This window comes from Scyliorhinus canicula, chromosome 9, assembly GCF_902713615.1.
Source record: "Scyliorhinus canicula chromosome 9, sScyCan1.1, whole genome shotgun sequence".
Classification (NCBI taxonomy): Eukaryota; Metazoa; Chordata; class Chondrichthyes; order Carcharhiniformes; family Scyliorhinidae; genus Scyliorhinus; species Scyliorhinus canicula.
The window spans coordinates 48,541,707-48,554,662 of NC_052154.1; the positions used below are offsets into that span (position 1 = coordinate 48,541,707).

The following is a 12,956-nucleotide window of genomic DNA, read 5'->3' on the forward strand; positions in this document are numbered from 1 at the left end:
GATCCCAGCCCTGTTCGTGTGGAGTTTGCACATTCTCCAGTGTCTGTGGGTCTCACCCCCACAACCCAAAGATGTGCAGGGTAGGTGGATGGCCACGCTAAATCACCCCTTAATTGGAAAAAAAATGAATTGGGTACTCTAAATTTGTAAAAGAGGTTGTTGAAAAGCATATTACTAGCGAAAAAGTACTGAACTATTGGAATTAAAGTCAGACAAGTTCACAGGGCCTGATTGCCTACATCCTAGGGTGTTAAAGGAAGTGGCAGCAGAGATAGTGGAGGCATTGGTTATAATATCCCAAAATTCCCTGGATTCTGGAAAGGTTCCAGTGGATTGGAAAATGTCTAATGTAAGGCACCTGTTCACAAAGGGAGAAAGGCAGAAAGTAGAAAACTATAGACAGTTTAACGGCGATCGTTGGGAAATTGCTGGAATCCATTATTAAGGAAGAAGTAACGGGACATTTGGATAGTCAAAACACGATCCATTGGTCAGCGTGGTTTATGTAGGATAAATCCTGTTTGTAAGAGTTCTTCAAAGATGTTACAAGCAAAGTGGATAATGGGGATCCTGTAGATGCAGTGTATCTGGATTTCTACAAGCCATTTAATCAGGTGCACCACAAAAGGTTCATACACAAGGCAAGATCACATGAAGTTGGGGGTAATTTATTTGCTTGGATAGAAGACTGGCTAACCAACAGAAAGCAGAGAGTCAGGGTAAATGGGTCTTTTCTGGTTGGCAAACTGTAACTAGTTGTGTCCCAGTGTTTAGTCATCAGGCCCCAAGTGTTTACAATCTATATTAATGACTTGGATGCAGGATATAATGTACTGTAATCAAATTTGCAGTGACACTAAAATAGGTGGGAAAGCAAAGAGGAAATTAAAAAATTACAAATGGATATAGATAGGTTAGGTGGGTGGGCCAAAATTTTGCAGATAGAATTTAATGTGGATACAGGTGAGGTTATCCATTTCTGTCAGATGAATAAAAAGGCAACTTATCTAAATGGAGAGAAACTTCAAAATGTGCGTGTCCTTGTGCATGAATCACAGAAGGTTAGTCTGCAGGTAACCATAGAATTCCTGCAGTGGACTTCTGGTGGCGGCTATGAAGAAGTAAGTCGCACATTTGGTGGCTCCTGCTCCGGTCGGACTTTTGGACCTTTTCCCCCGATTTTCTACCAGGCTTGAATTGTAAAACTGATGACAGAGGCAATTGTGTACTGAATTCTCACATCGATGCATGGAGAGAAGGACTAGAAGTAAAGGCAGAAACAGAAAGAACAAAATGCTTGGGCTGAAGCTGCAGCGGGAGACAGCATGGCGGAGGACCGGACCTCTGGTTTGTCAACCCAGCAGTCAACGGAGCAGCTGATGCAAGTTATGCAGGTAGGCTTTGCTAAGCAGAAACAGGACTGATTGGACCTGATAAGAGTCAATTGAGCGGCTGGAGCTTAGATTGGACGCCCAAGATCGGGTGATCCAGAAGGTAGAGAAGGCGCTGGCTGAGCAGGAGGAACATCAAACTGAGGTGGAGTTGGAGGTGGAGATGCTGAGAGAATAGGTCCCGCCGGCAGAACTTGAGAATCGTTGGGCTCCTGGAGGGGTCCGAAGGAACGGACGCTGGGGATTACATCGCAGACATGTTTGAGAAGCTGCTGGGGGATGGGGCATTCTCCCAGCCCTTGGAGGTGGACAGGGCTCACGGAGAACTCGCGAGGACCCCCCCCCCCCCCCCCCCCCCCCCCAAGGGCATTGGTGGTGAGATTCCACAGGTTCTTGGATAAGGAGCACATTCTACAGTGGGCCAAGCAGACACGGAGCTGTAAGTGGGACAACAGTATCGTGCAGGTCTACCAAGACCTGAGTGTGGAGGTGGCCAGGAGAAGAGCAGGCTTCAACCAGATTAGGTCGATCCTTTTTCAGAAAAAGGTGAAGTTCGGACTGTTGTATGCAGCCCGTCTCTGAGTCATGTACGAGGAACAGCACTTTATATTGAGTTACCTGAGGACGCACTGGAGTTTGTGAAAAGGAAAGAACTTTTGAACTTTGCTGCAATATTCATGGGTTTTTTTTTCTGTTCTTTGCTTTGGGACCAATGGCAGAGCTGAGTGAGTCAAGGTTTTCATTTGCACTGTTGGGGGATGGAGGTGTGCTTGTTTAGATTTTGGTGTTTTTCTGTCGGGCAGTTGTGTGGGGATTGTTTGATGTTGGAGTATGTTTGCATGAGGGTGGGGGGAAAGAGGGTGATGAGGGAACAATAGGTGGGAGACTATCTGGCACCAGGGATGGGGGCCACCAAGCTAGCTGGATGGGCTAGCTCACTGAAGCGCAGTGGGGTTGTGCATATGTTTGGTTTATTAAAGGGGTTGGGTTACAGAGTGTTGTTACTTGGGGGGGGGGAATGTTCTGCTGACGAGGGAGGGACTTGAGCTAAGCGACAGAGGGGAGGTTGGGGGCGGAGGCTGCCTGGGGGTGGGCCCAAAAAAGGGGATTGATGATAGGTGAAGGGGGGGGGGGGCAATGAGTCCCCCAGCTAGGGGGGGGGTTGAGGCACTTCTTTGGGGGGGGGGGGGGGGGGGGGGGGGTTTGAATTTCCCAAAGGTGAACAGGGAGCTGGTAGAAGGGCTGGGGGCCCTGATTGGGTTGGAAGAGATAGTGGAGGGTCTGAAAGCTATGCAGTCAGGTAAAGCCCCGGGTCCGGACGGGTACCCAGTGGAGTTTTATAAAACGTTCTCTGGGATATAGGGGCCGATATCCCTGTTGAATGTGGACGCCAAACTGCTGGCCAAAACTTTGTCCTCCAGGATTGAGGATTGTGTTCCGGACGTTATTGCGGAGGACCAGATGGGTTTGTTAAGGGTTGGCAGTTGGTGGCCAATGTAAGAAGTTGTTGAATGTGATCATGATGCCCCCGGAAGGTAGGGAGGTGGAGGTAGCAATCACAATGGATGCAGAAAAGGCTTTTGATCAGGTAGAATGGGATTATCTGTGGGAGGTACTGGGACAGTTCAGATTTGGGCGGGGCTTTATTGACTGGATCAGGTTGCTGTATCAGGTCCTGTGGCAAGCGTACGAATGAATAGGACAACATCAGACTATTTTAGACTGCACCGGGTGACAAGACAGGGATGCCGCCTCTCCCCATGGTTGTTTGCGATCGCTATAGAGCCGTTGGCAATTGTTCGGAGAGCAATGGGGCTGGTCCGGGGGTTTGGGGGGGGGGGGGGGGGAAGAGGGGGGTGGAGCATAGAGTCTCGCTCCATGCAGACAACCTGCTTCTGTATATATCAGACCCAATAGAGGGGATGGAAGAAATCATGAGGATTCTAGGGGAATTTGGTTGGCTTTCGGGGTATAAGCTAAATATGGGGAAAAGTGAGATGTTTGCGGCCCAGGCGAGGGGACAGGAGAAGTGATTGGGGGAGCTGCCGTTTAGATTAGTAGGGGGAGCTTTAGGTACCTCGGCATTCAAGTGGCGCGGGAATGGGACCGCCGGCATAAATTAAATCTGGCCCGATTAGTAGACCAAATGAAGGACGATTTTCAGAGTTGGGACACACTCCTGTTGTCATTAGCTAGGAGGGTGCAGACGGCCCTTTTGTAAACGGGTCAAAGTGATCACTGGCTTTGTTTGGGCGGGCAAGACCCCGCGAGTAAGGAAGGTTATGCTTGAACGGAGTTGGGGAGAGGGCGGGCTGGCGCTGCCAAATTTTAGTAACTATTACTGGGTGGGGAATATAGCCATGATCAGGAAGTGGGTGGTGGGGGAGGGGTCAGCATGGGAGTGTATGGAGGTGGCTTCACGCAAGGGCATCAGTCTGGGAGCGTTGGTAACTGCGCCTGTCGTTCCCACCGGCACGCTACTCCACCAGCCCCGTGGTGGTGGTGGCCCTGAGAGTCTGGGGACAATGGAGGAGACATGTGGGAGCAGACGGAGCATCGGTCTGGTCCCCAATCTGTAATAATCACCGGTTTGCCCCGGAAGTATGGATGGGGGGGGGGGTTCCAGATACGGCGGAGAGCAGGGATTGAGAGGATGGGGAATATATTTATAGAGGGGAGCTTTCAGAGTATGAGGGTGCTGGAGGAGAAGTTTGGGCTGGCGAGAAACACACTCATATCTGCAGATTCAGGACGTCCTACGTAAACAGGTGTCAACCTACCCACTCCTACCGTGCAGGGGGATTCAGGACAGGGTAGTTTCCAGAGAGTGGGAGGAGAAGGGAGCGTCCTGACATTTACAAGGAACATATTGGGTCACAGGAGACACAGACCAAGGAGCTGAAGCACAAGTGGGAGGAGGAGCTGGGAGGAGAGATAGAGGATGGTCGTTGAGTAGAGTCAAGGCATCCGCAACATGTGCCAGGCTCAGCCTGGTGCAATTCAAGGCCGTTCACCGGGCTCATATGACAGTGGCCCGCATGAGCAGATTCTTTGGGGTGGAAGACAGGTGTGCAAAATGTGCTGACCAGCGAATCATGTCCACATGTTCTGAGCATGTCCAAAGCTTAGGGGATTTTGGCAGGGGTTTGCAGATGTCATGTCCACAGTGTTAAAAGCAAGGGTGGCACTGAGTCCAGAGATGGCGATTTTCAGGGTGTCGTAAGACCCGTGAATTCAGGAGGAGAAAGAGGCAGACGTTCTGGCCTTTGCTTCCCTGGTAGCCCGGAGACAGATACTATTAGCTTGGAAGGACTCAAACCACCCGAAGTCGGAGACCGGACTTCGGACATGGCAAGCTTTCTCTGTTTGGAGAAAATCAAGTTCGCCTTGAGAGGGTCACTGTTAGGGTTCACCTGGAGGTTAGACTTCATCGTGGAAAATTAATCATCAGCAGAAGGGGGAGTGGTAGCTTAGTTTAGAGTAGGGGGTTAATAAAGATGGGACCTGTAAGGGAGACGGCTTTTGCACTATGGTTATAGTTTCATGTACAATGTTTATTTTGTTGTTGTTATAATACCAAAAATACCTCAATAAAATGTTTATTTAGAAAAAATAATTCCTGCAGTGCAGAAGGCCATTCAGCCCATCGAGTCTGCATCGATCCTCCGAAAGAGCACTCTACCTAGGCCCACTCCCCCGCTCTAACCCCATAACTCCACCTAACCGTTGGACACTAAGGGGCAATTTTAACATGGCCAATCCACCTAACCTGCACATCGTTGGACTGAGGGGAAACCAGAGCACCCAGAGGAAACCCATGCAGATACTGAGAGAACATGCAAACTACACACAGGGTTCATCCAAGGCTGGAATTGAACCCTGCTCCCTGGCGTTGTGAGGCAGCAGTGCTAACTACCATGCCACCTGCGTTTGAAGGCAAATTGAATTTTGGTGTTCATTGCTGATGGAAGCAACTATGTAGGGCATTGGTGAGAGGGCACTGGAGTACTGAGCACAGCTTGGGTCCCCCTGTTTAAGGACGTAAATACATAAGAGGCGGTTCAGAGAAGGTTCACTAGATTGATTCCAGGGATGAAGGACTTGTCTTGTGAGGAAATTGAGCCTATACACATTGGAATTTAGAAGAATGAGAAGAGATCAAATTAAGGTATTTAAGATGTTAAAGAGGATTGAAAGCATAGACGTAGAGCAGATGTTTCCCTTGTCCAACATTCTGGAACGGGACGTCACAGTTTTAGAATAAGGGCACCAAATTTAAAACAGAGATGAGGATAAATTATTTCAAAGGGCCATAAATCTGTGGAATTCTCTACCCAAGATTGCTGTGGACGCCGGAACACTAAACAAATTTGAGGTGATAGGTTTTTATTATTAGCAGGATGAAGAGTTATGTGGTGCAGGCAGGAAGGTGAGATTAGATCAGCCATGATTGTATGAATGGTGGAGCAGGCTGCAGGGGTTGACTTGTCTACTCCGGCTCCTAATTCTTATGTTCTGACAAATGTGGGGGTGAGGGTGAGTGGGAACCCTGAGACTGGGAGTGAGCCAGACTCTCTCCCTCTCACATAGACACACACACTCTTGCTCTCATACGCCCTCTCTCACTTGCACACACCAGCAGCCAATTTCATTCACCCCCCAACAGGCACCCGCTCACTTGTTCCTGCCCAGCAGCCACCTTCCCTTCCTATCCCAAAAACCTCTCTCCAGCACTCGCCACTGTCTTGGGGTCATATTTCCAGGCCTCAGTGAAGAAAACTGCTCCTCCAATCAGAGACTGGTTCTCTCCCAAATTTACTGATTTACTTACTAGTTATCCTGACAAGCAAAAATACAGGAGAGAAATTGCGTGACTGGAGGAGCAGTTCTCCGGAACATCTTCAAACTCACTTACTGACATTTTAAACATGGGTATGTGGACCAGAGAGAGGGGCCTGGCATGCCAGATAGTGGCCAAGGGCCAAGTGTTGGACAAATCAGCTCAAAACTCTTTCTATGCACCAGTTAGTCAAAATATGATTGGAGTTTGCATATCAGATTCATCCAGGTTAGAAGTCAATGGTGAACTGCATGCTTTCAACAAATTACATTGAAATTTGTAAACGTACTGTAATCTTAATGTCCTGTTCCATATTGGGTATTCAAATTGAGCCCCATTAGAAATGGTGTTCTTGTAATAATTTTAATAATCCCATAATTTTTGACTGCCAATTATCTTTGGATATGTTTTAAAAAGCGGTGTATAAAATATTGTACTGCAAATCCTTGAAATAATCAACTGGATTTACAAAATGTGACTCATTACATCCTCGTTGTGACAACCTCTCAATTATTATTTGAGGATGAGAGTAGCAACAATAGAAAAATCTTTAAAGTAGCAACAAAGTTGGTTTCTTAGTCCTACGGAGCACAAGATCAGGCATTCTCAAATAAAATTAAAGACGGCACAGTGACAGTGGTTAGCACTGCTGCATCACAGTGCCAGGGACCTGGGCTCAATTCCGACCTTGGGTGACTGTGTGGAGTTTGCGCGTTCTCCCAATATCTGCGCGGGTTTCTTCCGCATGATCCAGTTTCCTCCCACAGTCCAAAGATGTGAAGGTTGGCTGGATTGACCAGGCTAAACTGGCCTTTGGTGTCCAAAGGTTGGGTGGGGTTACAGGGATGGGGCAGTAAGTGGGCAGAGGTAAGGTGTTCTTTCAGAGGACTTGATGGGCTGAATAGCCTCCTTCTGCACTGTTGGGATTCTATGTCTATGTCATTCCATGTAAACAATATTAAAAGATTTGGGCTGGGTTGGGTCACAGAAATGGACACTTAATACTTTAAGAGTCAAAGATGATCTGGAATTTTGTTTGGTTGATTCAGTAAATTCCTGATAAAAGTGTTGGAGGGACAACTGCCCATAAAGGAGCATCTAGCAGCCCAACTATAAAACAGAGAAGGAAGCACTGGATCTTACTCAAATACGTTAAATTTACTTTACCCATGGAGGATACAAGTTAAACTTGCTGAATTGTAAAGTATGGCATTTGTACAAGACTGCAAAATTAGCAGTGATATTTTAACTTTTAAGATAAAAATGTTATCGAATGCTTCAGTTTCAGATCAAATATACAAAAATTCAATGAATAGCCAGAGCATAGGCTGTCATTTGAAGCAACAGCATTGTTTTCATAGAAGTTACTGAAAAAAGGCTTGAATGTTTCTAATTTTAGCACCTGTTAGTTAATAGGGAAAGCAGTGCTTACAAATTATTTACAAACTTTAAGTAACAATTTTACAATTGATGAAAGGCATTATATAAAATGCTGCTTCCAGAAACCATTCAGACCAGCATCCTATTGGATGCAAAGTATATTAAATCCATATAACATCTCAATAATCCAGTCTGCTCAGAAAAGTAAAATCATAATCCAATACACATTACTCATCTTCTGAAATACAATAATTTGTAATCATAGAATGTACAGTGCAGAAGGAGGCCATTCGGCCCATCGAGTCTGCACCGACTCCTGGAAAGAGCACCCTACCCAAGGTCAACACCTCTACCCTATCCCCATAACGCAGTAACCCCACCCAACACCAAGGGCAATTTTGGACACTAAGGGCAATTTATCATGGCCAATCCACCTAACCTGCACATCTTTGGACTGTGGGAGGAAACCGGAGCACCCGGAGGAAACCCACGTACACACGGGGAGGATGTGCAGACTCCACACAGACAGTGACCCAAGCCGGAATCGAACCTGGGACCCTGGAGCTGTGAAGCAATTGTGCTATCCACAATGCTACCGTGCTGCCCCAATGGTAATGGTAGGTCATTCTCAAGAGCTCTCAAGATGTTCCCAGTTTTCTACCTTTTCCCCATAATTTCGAAGAAGCTTCCTTCTCAAGCTACAATTCACAAACTTACCCACTCTCTGTTACCACAAAGTGGCTCTTATTTACATGAGCCCACAGATGTGATCAGTTAATGCAGCAATGATCAGGGAATCATAATCTGTGCGGCTCTCATTACTGGTTCAATGTGCAGAATGATCAAGGAATCCCTTGATTAGATTACCAGTTTCCTCCTGTCTACTGACAACAAGAATACTGGGAAATGCTATATTTTAGAAACCGGTTGAGAAATAAGGAGTAGCATACTAGAAAACAAAGTATTAAAGTATAAATTTAATCTGATTTCAGGCATTTCAGTAGTGATCAATTCGTTTTCAGCACTTCTTCAACGTCTACAGCTACAGTATTACCAGCCAGCTTCTGTTTAACAAAATACCTTCTCAAAAAGTGTAGTTAACCAATCCAAGAATTTTGTTTTGAAATTTACACTTGAATATGGGAACAAAAATATATATTTTTCGTACTATTTACATGTTCTTGTAGCCAGTAATTAAATAAAATGTTACCTAGTTTATACACTGGCTCGCCTTTAAATGAACTTCAAAACAAATATTCTGTATTTGCAAATCTATTGCTAAAAACCTATTTTCTAAATATTTCTTCAGATCCAAGGTAAATCGAAGAACAAAATCACATTTTCCCACCCTGTACAAGTTATTTCCATCATCACGCGCCTGTGATGGAGAAGAGGCAAATGAAATAAAAACACATGTTTGACTCAGCTGTCGAAGTAGGACATGTGAGCTGAAAGTATTCCCAGAGACAAGACTGGTGGCAGTTTTTTTTGTCACTTGGTAATACCCCAATCATTGACTGGGCCAAAACCTCAATATTTTTGGTTAAAAGGTCAACTTCTGCCCAAACTCAGAGACAAGGAATCATGGATGGTGCTTTGAAGAAGAGCCGTACCCCTCTACAATCGGTCAACTGTGCAGTTAGATTTAGTACCCAAAGACGACAAATTGTAAATATGAACATTTCAAGATCTATTACAGGGCGATTTCTTCTTGATCCAGCACCATTGCAGACAGTGCATTAGGGTCTCTCATATGTGGGTGTGCTGCTAGAATTCGATCAATTTTCTGCCTTTGTCTGAATTCAGGAAATATCTTCAACAACTCTTGTTTAAGCTGTTCAGTCTCCTCTTTCGATCGGAAAGGTGGGATCATAGGTTGTCTCATGATAAACGGCAAAATGGCAGGTGCTGCTGTAAATGGCATATTTTGACCAGGCATTACATTTGCCCTCTCTGGTAAATTCCTAAAAATCAAGAAAAGAAATGCGAAAAGGGCATTAATTTTAGTTCAAAGAATTGCTGGAAGTGCAATTTGCTCTATTATGGATTATATCACCATATATTCAGCTGTTTTTATATGAGCATGATTTCAAACTCTTTAGGTTGGAGACCCCTTTTCAACTGCATTTGTTATCACAGAGTCACCATCTAAATTGTAATACTATGAACTGCTTTCACATATCTGAATGTAAAGTCCAATATCCTGTTAAATAGACTTGCATGAAATTCTGTCAAGGCTGCGCAATTTTGAAAACAGTGACATGATTGGTGAAGTGAAAACATTCAGCTTCAAGTTAGCCAACATATCTGTTCAATGATTCACCACGTGACACCACCCTGCTCTTTCTGGAGTGGCATTAGGCTCTATAGCTCCAGCAAGACATTCTGGAACCATTTTTAATGCAACCCGCCACTGTGTCTACTCACTACCCAGCTGCTGAAAGTGTTTAAGAGATTTCCCCCATCACCTCCACTCGCTGTGCTGGAATACCACTGACACACTACCTAGTGTGTGGCAGTTCTGCCACTGGAACACCACCAATAAAGACAGTCAGCATGCTTCCTAGAATATGAAAACAAAAATACAAGCTGAATTTGGAAAACAAGACTGTTGCCAGGCACACTTTCAAAAGATATTTAATTTTCCAGTAATTTGGAATATCTGGACATATAACTTTAGCTTCCATGGCAAACATTTCCAAGGTGTTGCCTCCTTTCTTTTCTCTTGCTAGAAACTATATTTTCATTTATTCACAGATGTGGACATTGCTAACAAGGCCAACATTAAATTCCCATCCCTAATTGTCCATGAGAAGGTAGTGATAAACTGCCTCTTTTAACCAGTGCAGTTCATGTGAAGTGCAGTTGCAGGGGGGGTTTTGGATTTTGACCCAGCAACAATGAAGAAATGGTGGTATGTTACCAATTCAGAATGGAGTGAAAGCTGGAGAGGAAATTGGAAATGGTGGCACTCCCATGCTACCCTTGTACTTCTAGGCAGCTGTTGTCACAAATTTGGGAGCTGCTTTCAAAGAAACCTTGGTGCGTTGCTACAGAACATCTTGTATATACTACACACAACAGTCGGTTGCGCTGATGATAGAGAGAAGTGGAATCAAGCAGGCTTTGTCCAGGATGATGTTCAGCTTGAATGTTGTTGTAGCTGCACTCATTCAGATAAATGTCGAATATTCCATCACACTCCTGACTTATTATGCTTTGTAGTTAGTGGAAAGGTTAATGAGCTGGGAGGTGAATCACTTGCTGCAGAACATCTAAGCTCTGACCTGTTCTTGTAGCCACAGTATTTATATGGCTGGTCCGGTTAAGTTTTTGTTGATGGTGAGGAATCTAACATTGGTAAGGCCATTGAATATTAAGAGGAGCCAATGTTCATAGGATTGGTTGAGACTTTCCAAATTAATTTCAAGCAGGGTTTGCATTTATCGAAGGTAACTACAGGCTGGATTCAGACTGAGATCCTCAAAGTGTTCTAACTCCCTGTAACATTGTTTCACAAAGCAAGTTTTGAATACTGAAAATGAAATTAAAGCTAATGACGATGATTCATGTAAAGGTAGCCATGAGAAACACCTTCTCATCACTGACATCTGGCTATCTTTATTCAACAAACACATTACTATCCTTTTGGCAGTTTTCCAATCAACAGGAAGAACATTAACAGGCAGAAACCTATTACAAGCACAATAGCCTGACCAATCTGCAATAAGATCCCACCCATATTCCCATTCTTCACTATGTATTTCCTCTTTCAGCTGTTCCAGTCATTTCTCCAGACAACGGGCAGTGTGCTACCCAAAATGCAAGACCTACTGATTTTTCGAAGGAGCTGTTTTTTAAGGTAACATCTGCTCTCTTCAGAGTGCATTTTATGTGGTATACTGTAAAATCGCTTTATTCAAGGTTACCACTCTGATAGAAATTTAGTTTTAATATATAAGTTTATAAGGAAGAAATGCTTCAAAATCAAAATGGCTTTTTAAAGTGATTGAGGCTCAAAATGGCTTCACTAAAGGTCACACAGTTCAAGGCAGTGAAACTGCTGAATACCATGAGAATGATCAGATTAAAACTCCAGACACCCATTCGTTACACATTTGTTACTATATGCATCTGGGCAAAGTTCCTAGTTCAGTGGTCATGAGAATTGATAAAGAGTGGTGGGAATAAAATGATGCAGTCACCCCATACTAAAAATTTGATGGACAGTCATTTCTATCGAATAAAACAAACTATAATTGTTATGACCCAATCACGGACAGAAAGGGACATAACATTAGCAATAGCAATCACCTTAAAAATAGGTGCAGATTATGAGCAAATTATTCCCGAATCATCTTTACTTTAACTATTTCCTGCGCTTTGCTCTGAAGATGCCATTTTATTTATTTTCAACTTCTCTGTATCGTGTATTTTAATTTGAAGAAATCATCAAGAGCTGTAATTTGTATTGAATTTAACTCAGTCATCTGTATTTGCTTGGACAAAACAAACTTTAAAAACTCTGTACTTGCAAGCAAACTGACTTGATAAGCGATAATTGCGAAACTGACTGAATAAAGATTGGATTTACTGCACGCATGAAGCTCAGTTTTAAATTTCTGTCGCATAATATATAGTGTGGTGGCACACAAGATATATTAACCAAAGCACAGATATATCACACTCGCACCATGAAAACTTCAAAAAGTAGAAATGCAAAAGCTATAAATCAAATATATCTCAGCAAAGATAAATGTGAATGAGCTGAAGACTGAAGTTTTACAGGTGAATAAGTAGATTAGATATTAAACCAAATAAAAAGCACACTTACACAGTAGATAAATTAATTATAACTGAATATAAGAAATTTACAAAAAAAATTTTGTTTTAAGAAAGGCCAGAAAAAAATTACAAGAGAGATTTAGCCAAAACAATATAGAAGAGACAATTATGGTGACTTCCGGTGACACGATGTGAGGGGAAGATATGCACAGGTGGTGTCCGTTGGAAACTCGGCCTTTTTACCCTTTTCCCTTGTGCCACGGGTCTTTAGCGTCTCACAAAAATTCTGAAATTTGGCTCTATAGAGTTCTCTCATCTCTACGAAAAAAAAATTAGTGCGTATCCCGTCTACTGACTCTGAAGCCTCAGAGATCAACTGGAAGTAAATGGCGGAGGCAACTTTTTCTCCAATCACTCCACTAGGCCGAAGCTCTTACCAAAGTCTTGGCGGTCGAGTGTGATAAACATGGACAAAACTTGTTGGTGGATCTTAAAAGATCAATTGAAGAGACCATGCACCCCATTCGATTAGTTTCCCCCCCTCTCCCCAAGATGTAGAC

General features: G+C 43.9%; 1 protein-coding gene across 1 annotated transcript in view; it reads right to left on the bottom strand.

Annotated features, from left to right (window-relative positions):
• Window positions 1-8,568: 8,568 nt before the first annotated feature.
• The window catches only part of LOC119971300 (NEDD4-binding protein 1-like), a 43,311-nt gene continuing 38,923 nt past the window's right edge, over window positions 8,569-12,956 (bottom strand). Inside the window, exon 7 of the mRNA XM_038806663.1 lies at window positions 8,569-9,575. Within this exon, the coding sequence (XP_038662591.1) occupies window positions 9,305-9,575 (271 nt within the window). The 3' untranslated portion in view covers window positions 8,569-9,304. The remainder of the gene's footprint in view (window positions 9,576-12,956) is intronic.